We start from the raw sequence: 18,441 nt of genomic DNA on the forward strand, positions 1-18,441 counted from the left end.
TTGCATGCTGTGCTTTGGACAACTGGAGCAGGCAATAAAGGGATCTGACAATCAGTAAAGAACTGTTAAAGTAATAGCTTTCTTCCAAGGAGAAAGATGAGGACAATGATCAGGAGAACTATCACCTTCACCATGATAGAGAGCTGAAGTGTCAGCCGCAACAAGCCAAACAGGACATATTTGACACTTGTTTCTCATGGAATGGAATTGGGTGAAGTCATCAAAATGAGAACCAGTTTCTTAAGAAACTCTGCATGTCTGGCAGCATCTATGGAGAGAATGCAGAGTCAATGTTTTGGGTCTAGTGACCCTTCTTTGTTCTGAAATAAAGAGCAATTTCTGGTTTGTAAAATTTGAACTATTTCACATCTGAGTTTTAAATATGGCACTGGTGTTGTGAACCCCAGAAGGTCCTGGCAGAGCATAAGATAGAGTGACAGCAGCACCATGGAGATGTACTGCAAAGTTAATCAGGTGAGCACAGTAAATTTGCACAAGAAACCTTATGAGAGCTCAAAGAGGGAAACTGTCTATGAAATTCCCCAATATTGACACTCAGCCAAATTTTAGGAAAATTCAGTCCACCGTTTTCAACTTGTGCTGCTTAGTCTCCTAGGTACATCCACAGAAATCTCTAAAAAGTGGATCGAGGCAAAGCCTAATTTTTAAGCTGTTAAAGAAAGCATGTCACAAGAGATCAAATAACAATGCTAATAATTAAAATCCTGGAAGTAAAAAAGCATACCTTGTAGAACTGGAACTCCAAGTAAGTGTAGAAGCTGGGTAACTTTCTGCTGTGCATTCCAATGTAGTCACATCTCCCTCTTTCTCCATTGTAATTTTTGGTTTTCTGGGTTTTGCTGCCAAACGAAATTACAAAATATTATTGGAAGAATTCAGTTGTGTCAAACATGTGACACTTAACAACTCACATTAATGCAGAAGTTTGTACTTACCTCTACCAATTGTTTTTAAGATTATCCAGTTCATTCAAATTTGAAATCATTTTGATCTGACCAGTGTAAAGGGTTTCTCATTTTCTTCCCATATTAATAGTTCCTAATCTAGGATTGTTCTACTTTCCAGTTTTATGGAACCTAATTACATTGTAAAGCTGATGTCAGCTGGATTTGTTCACCTTGAAGTCGACAGAACTTGTGTCTGTATAAAATCATACACGTTCTCTGGATGTGTCAAAGCTCACGTTATCTGGTGAATAGATCTCACAGTAAAGTGCTACAACCAGAAAACTATCTAAATCATCAGTGGTTTGTGTAGTGCGGTGGTAGTATCCTTGCCTCTGAGGCAGGAACTCTCGGCTCACATCCCATCTGCATCAGAAAGGTGTCAAAGCATATCTAAACAGGTTGATTAAAAGTATAACTAAATGATGTGTTAATCTGTTTTTGGTTATGTCCACTGACAGATTCATTTTGACAAGGAAACTAGGAGTAAGCAGTGGTCTTCTTTAGGTACCTTTTATCTATACGAGCAAATTAAATTTTGTTTTGACACCTCATCCAAAGACAACACTTCTGAGAATGCAGCACTCGCTCAGTACAGCTCTGAAGTGTCAGCTTACCTTATATATTCAAGTTCTGGAATGGGGTTCCAACGCACAATCTCATTTTACAAATACATTAGTTTATGTATCAATTTGATAATATATTCCCTTCACAAATGTACCCCTAAATCAGGAAACAATCTGAGAAGGGAAACACCATGGATATCATTATGTGAATGAATAGATACCAGTAATTTCTCATTCATAGAAAGCTTTTAATTTTCATTACTTACCTCGAACAAAAATTGGAAAGCTAATTGTGTCTGTGCCTTCAACAGTGAGGTTGTATATTCCTGCATGCCTTTCAGTGACTTGAGAAATTGTGAAAGTAATGATTGGACTGTAGAATAAAAGAGTAAGAATTCAACCATGTTGTCAAGATTTAACAACAAAATTCCATATGAGCAATGTATTGTATTAAAATTCTCTATATTGCTGTATTATTATTAATTGATGCATTTCCATTCTTCTAATTGAACAAAAGGTGAATTCAGAAAAAAGGGGCATTGGACGAAAAAAATGCTACACACTGTCATTGTGAATGCAGTTGATTGAGCTAGTTTACCCTTGATATTTGACAGAAAGGAAGAAACCATATGTTAAATGAAGTTGAAACTCGAAAAATGGCAAGATAAAAATAATCTGTTTATAATATGGTAGTACAGACCTTGAGAATTGCTGCGAAAAGATACATCTACTGAGGCTGTTACAATGGGAACTGCAGATGCTGGAGAATCCAAGATAACAAAGTGTGGAGCTGGATGAACACAGCAGGCCAAGCAGCTCTCTCTGTGCTCCTGAGATGCTGCTTGGCCTGCTGTGTTCATCCAGCTCCACACTTTGTTATCATCTATTGAGGCTTTTCATTTTTTACATATCATGACAATTCACACGAAATACCATAGTAAAGGAAAAACAACTTTTGTTTTACAAATAATACTCAAATATTATTATTATTGGCAAAGCTATTTGAAATTACTGGGGGGATCAGAAATTGGATTGTTACAAGTGAATTGAGATCCATAAAATAAAAAATATTATGACCTTTCCAAATGACAAAAACTTGCACCAATCAGCTCACCATCACCTTTTCAAGAGTAATAATTACTGCCACAACCACATGAATGAGTACAATAAAAGTTAAATCCATTCAATTTTAGAAACCATTCTTTATGCAGTTTCATAATTTGATCAAATTTTACCGATTTTCGAGTGATTAGTAAGTTTATGCTGAATGTCTGTAAAGCCTTTGAATGCATGATCACTTCGCAGAATAAACATATACGCAAGATTTGGTCAGGGTGATTTTCTACCTATGCACTCCTGATGCACAGCATTGTATGAATGGAATATCAATCGAAATATTGGGTTCTGAGGTTTCCATTTACACCTGCTTTACTTTCCATTGAAATTAATGAGTGGAAAATTAGGAAGGTTGCTGCAGGTGTGTTTTCTCCTCCTGTATAATATTGTGATTTGAATTAAGGAAATGGCTAGTTTGTACTAGTAGGGACCTGGCTAGTAAAACATAGAACATTGAACAATACAGCGCAGAACAGGCCCTTCGGCCCTCGATGCTGCGCCGACCTGTGAATTAATCTAAGCCTCTCCCCCTACACTATCCCATCATTATCCATATGCTTATCCAAGGACTGTTTAAATGCCCCTAATGTGGCTGAGTTCACTACATTGGCAGGCAGGGCGTTCCACGCCCTTACCACTCTCTGAGTAAAGAACCTGCCTCTGACATCTGTCTTAAATCTATCACTCCTCAATTTATAGCTATGCCCCCTTGTACAAGCTGAAGTCATCATCCTCGGTAAAAGACTTTCACTGTCCACCCTATCTAATCCTCTGATCATCTTGTATGTCTCTATTAAATCCCCTCTTAGCCCCTTTCTCTCCAATGAGAACAGACCCAAATCCCTCAGCCTTTCTTCATTAGGCCTGCACTCCAGACCTGCACCTTTTCCAATGCTCCCAGATCCTTTTTGTAATGGGGCAACCAGAACTGCATGCAATATTCCAAATGAGGCCGCAGTTTTGTGCAGTTGCAGCATGACATTACAGCTCTGGAACTCAATCCCTCTACCAATAAAACCTAACACACCGTAAGCCTTCTTAACAGCACTATCAACCTGGGTGGCAACTTTCAGGAAGCTACGTACATGGACACCAAGATCCCTCTGCACATCCACACTACCAAGAATCTTTCCATTGACCCGGTATTCTGCCTTCCTATTGTTCCTCCCAAAGTGAATCACCTCACATTTATCCATAAACAAAAAATCTTTCCCAATACGATGGTATAGTTATTATGAAAATCATCTGAGGCTGAGGTGTTTTCACTATGCAATCTTGCGTGTTTTTAATCAACCAGCTAGTGTATCTAATACATGTGCTCTTTCATGCTGTGTAATTGATTGTTATTTTTCATTGTTAGTATAGTCAGAGTTTCTACATTGGAGAGTCAAACTGTTCCTTAGAGGATGGAACCAAAGAGACCTAACAAATGTAAAAAAATGTTGAATTATTTTTCCGAGCCCTGCAAAAATAATCTGATCTGCTGCTCCCTGGGACCTTTCATCCATTTTGAACCATGACCAATATAGAATCCCTAAAGTGTGGAAGGAGGTCATTTGGCCCATTGAGTCCACACCTATTTTCCAAAAACCATCCAACTCAAACCCATCCCCCACTCTATCCTGTAACTTTGTATTAACCATGGCCAATGCACCTAACCCACGCATCTTTGGACTGTAGGAGGAAACCTATGCAGACACGTGCAGAATGTTCAAACTCCACACAGGCTGTCACCCGAGGCTTCAATCAAACCCGGTCCTGTACAGCAGCAATACTAAACATTGTGCCACCATGCCACAGATTTTTGAGACCTCACTTGGGTGAAATGCACTGGATACTTACGTGGCTTATCACAGCTCTTTGCTGCACAGTAAATGCAACAAACATTCCAGTGACTAATAAAATTTTGTCTCTTGCTTGTAATTAAAATGGCTAAGTAAGCGTTGGTCTTTATCTAAAGAGGAACGGAATATAAAGGATGTCATGTTGCTGTTGCAAGACTTCCTGTGCTATTGTACCTTGAGCACTGCACCTAACTGTGGGCATTGCACCTCAATAAAAATAAAGTGGTCTTCAAGGAAGTGCAGTGCAGAGTCAACAGAACAACTTTGGAATAAAAACAAAAAGTTAAACTGAGATAGCAGTTGCTTAACATTGAAAACATTAAATTAAGGGGGAAATCTAACTGAGATATTTAAAATGATTAAATGATTTGATACAGAAAATAGAGAGAAACTACTTCATCTGGTGGGAGAGTACAACATGAGGGACTTAACATTAAAATCAGGTCATTTAGGGTGATGTCAGAGAGCACTTCCTCACTCAAATGGCAGTGGAAATCCAAAGATTTTCGGTCCCCAAAAGGTTAGGTCAGTTGAAACTTCCAAAACAGAGTTTGATAGCCGGATTATGGAACTAAGGTTATTGGATGGAGATAAGAATCATGCTAGCCAAAGTCTAATAAAATGGCAGAAGAGACTGAATGACTAACTGGTTTGCTCTTGTTGTTTTAAATCATGCACCTGAATTTTAAGGGCACCACGATCCCCACAATTAACCAGCTAAAAGTTTGGCGGGAAACCCAACGAGGGAAAGAATAGCTGTCCCAAAGTAATTTAATGATCAACTACCTGTTAGCGATTTTTGCCACTTGGTACTCGGGAGGTCGGGGATGTTTGAGAGGCTGGTTGGCAGGGAAAACAGAAAAATATGACTTCAGCATCTGCCTCCAATGAGGAAGACAACTTGCAAAGAAAGTGGCTCCCCACCCACACATGATTGATACCAGTCTACACAGCTAAAGCTGTCAGGTAGCTACATGGCATGGTTCTCCACCTACCTGTGGGAGCAGGATGAGACCAATTTGCACACTGCAAGCTCACCTAAAATGGTCATTAATACTAAGATCTCAATAGGCATTAATAGGTGGGCAGACTACCCAACTCTTCCAACACCCCTTTAAAATTTCATACAGGTATTAGAGCAGGGGGCAGGTGGTTTTATAGCAAAAAAAAGACGTGCATTAGACTTTACAAGCTTCCATTGTTCAAAGGTGCTCACAGGATAACCTAAAATACATCCATTGTACTTCTAGAAGCATAGTCTTTTGTCTAACACAAAGTGCAATTTCAATTCAGTTTGCATTACAAATCTGGACTATCATTTAATGGATTTTAATGTACAATATAAAGTATTATTTTAAAAAAAACAAGAAAATTACCTGTGTGGGGTGCAATAATTCACATTACACTGAGTTATGATGTTCATAAAGTTCCAGTGGCAAGATATATCCCCAGAAACATTCATGATCACTTTCAGTGTTATAGAGTCCAAAACATTAACTTCAATTTTGTTGACATTAACCTGAAAATCTAAGTCACACTGTACATCAACAAAGTAGAAAAGAAAGACACAGCAAAATCTAGAAATCCAATTTATTTTCGTATTAAGCTTAATTTGGAGTGAATAAACATTCCAAAATTAATAAAAATGTTAATTATCATTCTAATAATAAAAAAGCACTATGGAACACAAGTAATTAATTCATACCACTGGCTTCGTACATCAATAATTGTCTCCTTGCTGAAGCGCTGGTGTTCAAACAGAAATGATTTTGACTATGATTTTTATCCATGGAAGTGATCTATAAAAGTAAGATCTGAAATTAAATTCCCCATATATTTTATATATATTTTTTGTTATGTTTTCATCGAAACAGAATGAATTTAAAACATTGAAGGCAATTGGATATATGCTCACTACAATCTAGGAAAAAAAGCATGCCTAAAATTTCTCTTTTTATGCACTTCAAAAACATATCCCTGCTTTTCTGCAATCTGTCAAAGAGAAATAATCTATCATTCAGCACACAAACCAGTCCTGGCATTATTTTCAACATTTCTGATAGAACTGTTTCTAAGTCCATTCTATTCTAAAGTGAATAAAGCAAACTTTTCAAGTCGAGCTGAGTAATTACAATTTTCTAGCTATAGATCAGTGTCATAGTTCTGCTGTGAATCTTCCACGGATAAATTTCATAGATATCCTTTATTTGTTTATCAAGAAACATCTCCTTTTGCACTTATGATTATGTCATCTCCCCAACCCCACAGCCTGGAATATGGTCCATTCAAAGCATTTCAAAATATTGAACATTCCTTCCATATTATCTCCGCAACTTTCAATACTATTTGCTGTAAATGTTAAGTAATATTCTGCACTGATACTCCTCACATGCATGATACTACATTTACCGAAGTTATATGTAATTTACCATTGTTTGGCCCATTCTTCAGGCATTCTACAACTTTAGTGTCATTTTTAGTTTAATCAGTGTCACTAGATTAGAACATTATTGTTCAAGTCCCACTCCAGGTCAGAAGCCCAAAAATCAAGGTTGATACTCCAATACAGTTGAGGGAGCGCTGCCCTGTCAAATGTAATATCTTTTGAATAAGACATTAAACTGATAATCTGTCTTCACGCTAAAGTGAATGTAACAAATCTCATGGCATGATTTCAGAAATAGCAAGGGAGTTATTCCTGGTGTATTCGTCAATATCTACCCTTGGTTAAAAGTGCAAAACAAGTTATCTTTTTAATGTCACAAAACATTTTATGTGAGCTTGCAGTGTGTAAATTGGCTGTCACATTTCCCACATTACAATAGTAACTGTTTTAGAAAAGCACTTAATTGGCTTTAACACACTTTTGAATGTCCAATTGCAAATCCTTCTTTTGATTTACAGAAGAATATCGCTGCTCTAATTATTTTTTACTATTTTAAGACCTCATCTAAATTTTAGCAGTATCTATAAACTTGCTGGCCATACACTCAACCTTATTCTCCAAGATACAAGTAAATACAATGAGTGGTGAGACACCACTATTAACTCCATGTTAATCCATAACCTTTGACTATAAGTTTAACTGTGGGACTTGAACCAATTTCTAACTCGGTGTATCATCTGAAATGTAAGTTTAACTGCTGACTTAAAACAGTTGGATTCTGTTAGGATTGTCTTTGCCACTGAATTGAGCTTCAGGTAGTGATTGAAACCTTGTGAAATATTACCATCGTTATGAAGTCATAGAGCTGTACAGCATGGAAACAGACTTTTCAGTCGAACTCATCCATGCTGACCAGATATCCTAAATTAATCTAGATTCATTTGCCAGCATTTGGTCCATATTCCTCTAAACCCTTCCTATATATTTTACTTCAAAAAAAATTTCCCTCTGTGCTTACAATTGTATGCAACCCCCAGCCCACAAATACCTTCCCATAACCTGTTGGGTAAGAATCCATTCAAGGCACTTTAAAAGATTGATTTATTTCTTTTGATCTTGGCCACAATCCTGGTCCAAAGTAGGTGGGGCCCTTTGGCAAATGAATACAACCTGCTGCCAAATATAACCACCACAATCTGGGCTGGAGAGTCAAAAACTAATGAAAGTTTGCCTTTCGACAAATGTCCACTGAACCATAATAGAGAGTTCCCACTTTGAACACAAAACTGAGATTTGCTGTGAAGCTGCAAGTATTTAATTGTTTACTCACAATCATATTTTGCAAATAGTAAATGGCCACTTTAGGGAGTGGCACCACAGCTATAGGCACCATAGAATGAAGCAGCAACTTTAGGAGTACCAAGAGAAAATAGTTGTTTTTTGCAATAGAAGAAGAAAAATAAATTAAAATGCAGACAGAATGAACAATAAATTACCTTATTTGTTATGTGTGATGATTCCAGATGATCCACATTGCTACGATAGATTAAAACATATTTGGATTGAAAAAATCCTTTGTTGACTTCTTTTTCAGAAACCACAAGAAGTGCTGCATTTGTTACTGTTGAAAATAAAATAGATCTTAATTACACTCCACAAACACGTGCTCAATGGAATGTTCTGATAATCATGACCAAACAGAAGTAAAGGATAAATTTTTAAATTTGGGATTTGATTGTCCATCCCTGGAGATGCAGACAGAGGTGGCAAGAAGGGAAAATAATATGAGAATTCATCCTGGAGAGAAGCTCAGGCCCTTCTCACTACATCACTAATGGACCTATAGGTGAGAACGTCCTTGGGCGACCTTCTTGACCCACGATCATGACCACACCATCCTCCTCCTAGACCTCTAAATGGTCATTCAGCTTGGAAAGATCATTCTCACCAGGCTCCAATATTATCTATCAAACCACATCCAATTTCTACTCCTTTCATCCCAGCATTGTTGCTTCTAGTGTCACTCAAGGATCTCTACTTGGACCCCTCCTATTTTTATCTACCTGCGACTCCTTGTCAATGTCACTTAATTTTCATACACTGACAACACACAGCTCAATTTAGTCTTAACAGCAACTCTCTCAACTCCTCCACTGATGCTAAATTATCAGACTGTTTATTGAACATCCTGTACTGAATGGACAGAAATTTTCTCAATTGAATTTTTGAAAGATTTAAACTATTTTCTTGTCTCCGTGCTCCAAAATCCATTCCATAGCTACCAACTCCATTCTACTTCCTGGTATGTGCAAGATAGTGAACCAGACTTTTCATTACCTTGGGATTATACTCAACCCACTAAAACCACTCATTTCCATCTCTATAACTTCAGTTGGACATCCAGAAAATTATCCATTTCGTGTTAGTCTCTGCTTTCTGTCTTTTAATCAATACTCGGTCCACACCAGCTTATTAACTGACCTCTTATGTGGAACCTTATCAAAAACCTACTGAAAATTTTAACATGCCACATTTATTGGTTCTCGTTTGCCTGTACTACAAGTACCATCTTCAAAAAACTCCAAGCTTGTCAACCAAGATTTCTCTTTTAAACATCTACATTGATTCTGTCTAATTCAACATTCTTTTTGAAATGTTCCATTGTTACATTCTTTACAGTAGAATCTAATATTTTCCCCATTATGAACATCAGGCTAACAGGTCTGTAGTTCCCCAACTATTATTTTTATTACTACTTCCTTCAACACTCTGGTGTGAAGGTCATCCAGTACAGGAGACTTGTCAACCTTCAGTCTAGATAACCTTTCCAAGTGCTACCATTTTTTTAATGCTAATTTCTTTTAGCCTCTCAGTTTTACAAACTTTTTTATTCTTCAAGTATTTTCTATATCTTGTTCCATAAATACAGACACAAAAAGCAGAATCTTTGAGGGACACAGGCTATGTTGAGATTTGTGGCAGAATCAAAGAGGAAGTCTGATGAGCCTACCTCAGCAAACAGGAGTTTCTCGCTCACTCTGTTGTGCTTTTGTCAAGTGGCAAGGTGAGATTTTCACTCTTCAGTGGCAATGAGGGCAATTAAAGAGGATAATAGCTTAATAAATGCCTCATTAAAGGCCCAACGCCTCATTGTATGCAACTTCCTATTTTATCAAATGCACCAAATGAACAAGGTGTAAAGCAATGTCAACATGGAAATCAGTGTAGGTCTCTAGCAATTGCAGTTCACTGTAGGCTATGCAAAGTCACAATGCAGATCAGTGCCAAGCAGCATTTCAGGGCATGATACATGGGCTCCAGCTGCATGTACCCCTCATATATGGACATTGGCATTTGTCAACCGCTCATGATCATCATGAGAGCTCTCTGATCTACGTACAGACTGTTTCAGAAGTGCAGACTTGCACTGCTGGGTGCACCAGCAACTAGGGTTGAAAGACTGCAACAGGAACACTTGCACCGAAGGACAAGCATCCAACTTACAGATTGGACCGGACTGGATCTGAGAGCTGCTCACTTGCTTTCTTAACATTTGCTCACTTAGAGTCTACCTGCATTTTCACAGCGTCCATGCTTTGCTTTGCTGTGACGGTTAATGTGTTAGTTCTTCAGACCGAGCCAAGTTCTATCAGTATTACCATATTGACATGCTCTTTTATGCAGGCACAGACAGGCTGCTTGTCAGGATCTGTCTGGGAGTGGAGTGACAGCTTGATGCACAACTCTTCGAGACATCAGTTAAACACCTGCAGCATGTGCCAGTGACTTGTGCAGGCAACACACTGGGCAATTATTCAACCAATTGGCCATGTCAGACACAGGGTGAGGGCTAGCCATAGTCAAGTCAAGGGAAACCCAGTCAAGGGCACAGTCCTCACAAAACCCAGGGGCTTAGCCATGGTCACCTGTTTGCTTGGGACACTCACCATCAGGGGATCTGCCCAACTACAGTCTGAACAGCAGGCAACGATCTGTCCTATAAGACCAGCATCAACATTTAGGGGAATTACATATCATCAATAGGGGAGCAGCAAAGACTGCAGTTGGTATCTGGTCAATCGTGTATAGGTAGTAGTAGGTCAGAGGTCTGGGGAACTAGTGTTCTGGGGTCCTACAGGTCTGATTATTGATTATTGAAGAGGGTGTTGGGGGTAGTAGGGCAGCAGTGGGACCATTTTCAGAAGGTTTGAGGGGGTCAAGGTTAGGGAAGAATGTAGAGATATTTATGAAGGTGGGAACAAGAAAGGTGACAGGGAGAAACACAAGGTGTATGATGGGTTGTGTGAAACAGCATCAGAAGGCATTGCAGGCTAGAGGATGGGGAATTACTGGCAAGAACTACCACCATGTCCTCTGCAAGGGAGTATAGAGGAGTAGGGTGGGCATTATTAAGTTGTAATGTTGGGTTCGGGGAGAACAGTTGGAAATTCAATTTGGTGCACCTTAACATTTACATGAAGGGTGGTAAAGAGTTGTTGATGTAGACTGAAGTAAAAGGGGACATGGAGGCTCTATAGAGGTACCCAGTAACTAGACAGGAGCGCCGCGCTGATGGGGTTTATTGCAAGCCATGTTCCTCGCCAACATTTGCTGTTCTTTAGATGTAAAATGTAACTGGAAAATAGCTCAGACAACAGCCAGGGTGGGCAGAATCAGTGTAACTTTGATTGGATGAAAGCATAGGATCCAGATCTGCTCAACATAAGGGCATCAAAGATGCAAACACATAAGGCATGCATTTGTAAACTCCAAGTACATTTCTTTTGAAAACATTTCTGTGCATATATGCAATGCATGCAGAGTGAACATGCTTATACATCAAAAGCAAATTGAACCATGCCATTGTTCCTATGTAAACTAACATCATCATCTCAGTGATGTGGACGTTGGCAGCAATAACTTAAAAGAGCCAAAATTGCCCCTCACTTGTGAAGCTTCCCAGGATGCTGTGGGATGAGGGTAGTATCACTACATCGTGTGTCATATAAATATGGTGTCTACAGAAAAATAGAATGTTTGATCTGTGTCTGGATTTGGAAAGAGGGCAAAGCATCGCAGGAACTGCTTTTTGGATCTATTGTGTTGGTCAAACAGTCGGTGCAGCACCTTTGTCTAATGGGCGCACAGGCTGCGACCAAGGCTGTGGTGGAGCAGGCAGCAGGGCCTCAGAAGGTCTGAGTAGCAGCTTGGAGTGATCTGGATGGCACTGCAATATAATCCTGACACAGTGAGTCACAGCATCATCGTGTACCATGTTCTGCACAACTGGAGAAACCAACAAGGGATGAGATTGATGCTGAGGAGTTGGGAACAGGAGCTGTCATCTGATTATGAGATTAAAAGAGAGAGAAAAGACAAGAGTTTTGCGTTCTTATTGTATTTAGTTTATAAAAAGCACATGAATCATTGCAGACTTCCACTCTTGTCTCTTCAGTAAGTACAACTCAAGGCATTCAAAACTCTGCTGGTTGTGTCCCTAGGTCCCAGTGCATCCAATTCACCATCGTCCTGGTCCTTAATGACCTATATTAACTCCACATCAAGCAATATTTACAAATTAAGGCTCACATTCTTGTTTTCAAAGCCCATCATTTCGCCACCTTAGTTATAAATTTTCACCAACTCTACAACAGACGTGGCAGCACAGTGGCACCGTGGTTAGCACTGCTGCCTTACAGCACCAAGGACCTTGGTTCGATTCTGGCCTCCAGTGACTGTCTGCGTGGAGTTTGTATATTCTCCCTGTGTCTGTCTGAGTTTCCTCGGGATGCTCCGGTTTCCTCCCACAGTCGAAAGATGCCCAGATTAGGTGGATTGGCTATGCTAAATTGCCTGTAGTGTTTCAGGGATGTGTAGATTAGGTAGGTTATAGGGTGATGGGTCTGGGTGGGATGCTCTGAGGGTCAGTGTGGACTTGTTGGGCCAAAGGGCCTGTTTCCACACTGTAGAGGTTCTATGAATTCCAAGAAATAATGTGGTAAAATACCTTTCTATAATCTGGAATGTCCAAATTATTCTATGTTCCAGTTCCTCATGACATGAATCCATGTATATTCCTAACAGTGTCTGAGACAGTAACTTCTTCAGAACAAATGAGGCTTAGTCCAAAACACATGTTACATTGCATCATTTTCCCCAATGCATAGACAAAGCATAATGATACCCATCTAAAGGTGTACCACAAAAGTGTCCACTTTAAGCAGATCAAAAATACATAGCAAAAGAAGTATCATACAAAATGAAATACAGTGGAACTAATTTACATACACATAATCAAGAATGGTATCATGTAGAAACACACTAATTCTTTTATTGGGAAAGTGAAAGACTTGAGAGTTACAACAATTATCTCAGCAGCACAAGTTCTTCTCAATAAGCAACTGACTTCTGAAGAAAATAAATGTGACAATGGAACCCAATTTACATGATGATAATTAAGAAATTCACCAGATTGTGCACTCAATATTATCACATCATCACCAGATTCCAAAAAAGACACAGGTTTAAAGAATAACTTGTCAAAAAAATCCTCAGGTTATCAAACCTCAATAATTAGGAAATGTTGTGAGACAGGGAAAACAAACCCTGAGAACCGAACAACAGTCTCCTCATTTGTTTCATGTAAGGTCATTTATTCTGTAAAGGGGAAATTACTCTGTAATGTACAAAATTGTCTATCTCTGCATAAGTTTAATGGAAAAAAGTGAAATATCTCTGCCAAACAAGACAGTCCCACCCAATGACCACATTTACATGAATGAACCTTTACTTTTATATGTACAAGATCCAATCATGAAAACCTGGAACCTAGCAAAGTTTCTGGTGAACCTGAGACTCCAAGGCCATACATGATTGAGACCAGAACTGGTAAGCAAATGAGGAGAACAAAGTCTACACTAGACGTATACCTGAGTTGGAAATTCAGAAAAGATCACGAGCACCAGCAACACCATTAACCAGGAAAACAGCAGCAGCCACATCACCAAAAAGTAATGCAATAGCATTAATGTCACCAGTAACTGACACAACATCAGCAATGTCATGCACTATGCCTACAACATCAGGAGTAACAAAAACAACAATGCCTATGCAGCATGCCATCACCGAGAGCAATGAAAGTCAAATTCATAATATGAAGGCACAAATGGTGCCTTTTATCGTCAGTAATGTTTTTGTGAGAAACAGAAACAAGATATTAAGAATCTTAATTTTTTTTATATAGAGTTGTCATTACTATTTGGTTGAGAAGAGGAGTTATTGCTTGAAATTGTTATTTTGATGTAGCTTTTTTTAAGAAAAAACATCTGATATTGTTATTATTCATAAAGAGCCAGGAACTAATTGTTAAGTGAATATATATCCCAAGGTGGCCATGTTCGCTATCACACTGCAATCATATTCCAACGTAAGCAGATGAGGCCATTTGGCCCACTGAGTCAGCTCTGCTTTTCACCGAGATTGTAGCTGATTTGATAAGCCTCAATTCCACTTTTGTGCATTTTCCACATAAATCTTACTGGTTAGAAATCTGGCAATCACAACCTTGAATATAGCAATGGACCAATCTCCACAGCCTTCAGTGGTAAAGGCTTCCACAGAAACACAGCCTTATGAGAGAGGAAATTCTTCCTCACTTCTGTTTAAAATGGACAACTCTTATTCTGAGATTGGGTCCTTTGGTTCTGAACTCTCCTACTAAAGGAAACAATCTTTTACCACCCACCCTGTCAAATCTGCTAAGAGTCTTACAAGTTTCAAGAAGGTTGCTTCTCATCTTTCTAAACTCCACTGAAGATGGGGCCATCCTATTCAACCTCTTCTCAAAAGCAATCCTTTCATATGCAGGATCAAACTAGTGAACCTTCTCTAAACTGCCTCTGATACCAGGGTATCTTTCCTTTGATTAGAAAAATTTGTTCACAGTGTTCTGGGTATGGTTTAACCAAAGTAACTTACATAATTTTTTCAAGACTTGTCTATTTTCACATTCCGTCTCTTTCAAATAAAGGCCAACATTTCTTTTGCCTTCTTCACTACCTGCTGAAATTATATGCCAGCTTTTTCGGATTTATGCACAAGAACCACCAAATCCCTCAATGCTAAAGCACTCTATGAGTCTTTTTCCATTTAAATAACATTCAACACTTATATTCTTTCTGGAAAAATCCATAAGCCGTCATGTTCCCACATCACGTTATATTTGCAAAGTTTTTGTCCACTTGCTTCAGCTGCTTAAATGCCTCTGTAGGCTTTTTGTGTATTCCTCATCACTTGTTTTTCATCTGTTTCAGGATCATCTGCAAGCTTGGCTGTAGTATATTCACTTCCCCATCCAAATCATGAATGAATATATATATTCTAAATAATTATGGCCCCAACACTGATTCCTATGGTACTTCATTAGTTACAGGATGTCATCCTGAAAAGATCACACTTTTCCCAAATTTTTTTCTTCTATTAGTTAGTCAATGCGCCTTCGATTTTAATATACTAATGCCAACACCATAGCTTTTTGTGCTCTACCTTGTTGAATGTCTTTTGAATATTCAAATATATTACATCTAGAGTTCCCCTTTTTCTGACCTGCTTGTTACCCCTCAAAGAATTCTAATAAGTTTTTCAGGCATGATTTCCCTTTCAGGACATCATGCTGGTGTAGTTTGATTATATTACCTGCTTTTAAATGCTATGCTATTACACTCCTTATAATATACTCTATAATTTTCCCAATGACAGATGTTAAGCTAACTGGCCTACAGTTACCTATTTTTTGTCTCCTTCCTTGATTGAGCATAGGTATTATGTTGGCAATTTTTCACCATCTAGGATTTTTCCAGAATCTAAGGATTCTTGGAAGTTTACAGTACATTCACGATATCTGTAGCTATTTCCTTTAAAGCTCCACAATGCAATCCATCAGGTCCAGGGGATTTATCTATCTTTAGCCCTACTACTTTCCCGAGCAGTTTTTCGTTAGAAATAGTAATCATGTTGAAGAGTCATAGAGTTGTACAGCAAGGAAACAGACCCATTGGTCCAACTTATCGATGCTGAACAGATTGCCCAAACTGGTCCCACTTGCCTGCAATTGGCCCATATCATTCTCAACCTTCCCAAATATCTTTTAAATGTTGTAACTGTACCTACATCTACCACTTCCTCTGGCAGTTCATTCCATACATGCTCCATCCTCTGTGTGAAAAAGTTGTCCCTCAGGTCCCTTTAAACTCTTTGCCCGCTCCCCCTTTAACCCCTTGATTATTTAGTAATTTTTGAAAGCTATTCACGTATTCTACGATGAAAACTGATGTAAAATATTTAATCAACTCCTCTGCCATTTCATGGTTCTCCATTATTATTTTCCCAACTTCACTATGTGAGGGACCTCCTTCACTTTGGCCTCTCTCTGCATTTTTATATATTTAAAGAAGCTGTTTTCATCTTCTTGATATTACTTGCTAGTTTCCCCTTAAAGTTTATTTTCTCCCTTTTTTGGGGTCATCATTTGTTGGTTTTTAAAACTTCTCCAATCCTCCACCATACACTAATCTGCCACATTGACAGCAAGAAATGCACTCTGTGAAAGTCCAGCATTTTGAATTTCAAGCGTAATTGTTTCTAACTTACAGGAAACAGAAAAATGTGATAAAAAGCACAGATCCTGGCCAATAGATGCATCACAAAACATTGGTTTGTAGGTACAGCACGTAAATGCAATGGCTAATGGAATGCTATCCCTTACTATGAGAGGAATGGAATACCAAAATCAAGATGCTATGCTTCAGTTGAATCTTAAATACCGCATGCAGTTTTGGTTTCCTTAGTTAAAGGATATAAATATTTGGAGGTGATTCAGAAGAGGTTTACTAGATTGGTACTTGGAACGAGCAGGTTGTTTTATGGGATAGTTGGACAGAGTGGTCTTGATTCCATTGGAGTTTAGAAGAATGAGATGTGACTTGATTTGAAGTACATAAGATCTTTAACAGTCCTGACTATGCGGACATTGAAAGGGTGTTTCCTCTTTTGGATCAGCCCAGAACTAGGGGGCACTGTTTAAAAATAAGGGATTGCCTTTTTGGGATACTTTTTTTATTTCCTTTTAGAGAATTGTAGGACTTTTGAACTCTCTGTATCAAAAAGTGTTGTTAGGGTAACTGAATATTTTTAAGCTGGAAGTATCTCGATTCTTGTTGGGAAGCAAAAGTTATCAAAGGTAAATGAGGTTGTGGAATTCAGACATCAGTATGTCCATTATGAGAGGGATACAGAAAAAAATCAATAAAAGGGCACATCAAAACAAACTTGCAAATACAGAATCAATACAAAACTTTTCCAATTTAAAATACAGAAGGTTGATCAGGAGCAATGTGTACCTATTCAAACAATGGCAATAGTGAAGTAAAACAAAGAACTGGGGGTGCTAAAACAAAAACAGAAACTACTGAAGAAACTCAACAGGTCTGGCAGCATCTGTGGGAAGACAGCAGAGTTAAGATTTCTTCATCAGAATAACAATTATACCATCAGTGCAAATAAAGCTATAGCCACTATGTTAATTAATTAATTTGCAGAGCATTTACCATGTAAGAAGAGGTTAGCATGCTAGACAACAGGATATTAAATTGATTTTGACATAGGAACAAAGACTCACCAGAGTTACTGAAAGAAAAATAGTTCAGCAAAAACAAAAAAGGGATGAAGTATAACCAATCTGTAAGATAGATTGTTTACATCAAGGATTTTAAAGGAAGCGGGTGAGAACACTGCAGATACCTTAACTATAATCTTCCAAACAATAACAGAAGTTGCTGGAAGCTCAGCAGGTCTGGCAGCATCTGTGAAGATAAGATCAGAGTTAACGTTTTGGGTCCAGTGACCGTTCCTCAGGGTCATAGATGCTGCCAGACCTGCTGAGCTTCCAGCAATTGCTGTTTTTGCTCCTGATTTACAGCATCCGCAGTTCTTTCAGTTTTTATAATCTTCCAAAGTTATTTCAATTCAGGAACCACTTTTTAGATTGGGAAAGTTGCACATACCATTCCACTTTTTAAAAAATTGTGACAGAAGAAAATCTGGGAAATAGGGACCAGGTAGTCTAACGTGCTACCAAGAAATTATTAATATTGATAATTAAAGATAGATTGACTGAATATCTCAGAAGTTTTGAGCTGATCAGAATTTTCCAGCATGGAATTGTAAAGGGTAGATCATGTCTGATTGAATTTTGTACGAAGGTGACTAAAGTAGTGGACAGGACAATGTCTATGCATATTATTTATTGGACTTCCAGAAGTTATTTGAGAAATCTCTTATGAGAGCCTGTTAGCTGAATTAAAGCATATGAAATTGATGACAATTTGGTGAAAGAAATCAGAAAGCTACAGAACAGAGGAATTTGGGAGTCTGCATCCATGAATCACTAAAAATTGATGCAAAGTTCAATCAGTAATATAGAAGGCAAATAGAATGTTGGCATTTATTTCAAAAGGAATGGACTAAAAAAAGTAGGAAGATTTTGTTAAAACGATACAAGGCACTAG

General features: G+C 38.3%; 1 protein-coding gene across 5 annotated transcripts in view; it reads right to left on the minus strand.

Moving 5' to 3' along the window:
* The window catches only part of flt3 (fms related receptor tyrosine kinase 3), a 126,188-nt gene that overhangs the window by 64,156 nt on the left and 43,591 nt on the right, over positions 1-18,441 (minus strand). For 3 of the 5 annotated variants that reach the window (XM_048533162.2, XM_048533161.1, XM_059646687.1), the window contains exons 2-6: positions 8,374-8,498; positions 6,197-6,290; positions 5,868-6,018; positions 1,798-1,904; positions 746-860 (exon numbers count right to left, since the gene is read on the minus strand). In XM_048533162.2, the coding sequence (XP_048389119.1) occupies positions 746-860; positions 1,798-1,904; positions 5,868-6,018; positions 6,197-6,290; positions 8,374-8,498 (592 nt within the window). Of the gene's footprint in view, positions 1-745; positions 861-1,797; positions 1,905-5,867; positions 6,019-6,196; positions 6,291-8,373; positions 8,499-18,441 lie in introns of those variants that run through there. The other 2 variants (XM_059646688.1, XM_048533163.1) reach the window with 2 other exon arrangements.

This window comes from Stegostoma tigrinum, chromosome 6, assembly GCF_030684315.1.
Source record: "Stegostoma tigrinum isolate sSteTig4 chromosome 6, sSteTig4.hap1, whole genome shotgun sequence".
NCBI classification, from domain to species: Eukaryota; Metazoa; Chordata; class Chondrichthyes; order Orectolobiformes; family Stegostomatidae; genus Stegostoma; species Stegostoma tigrinum.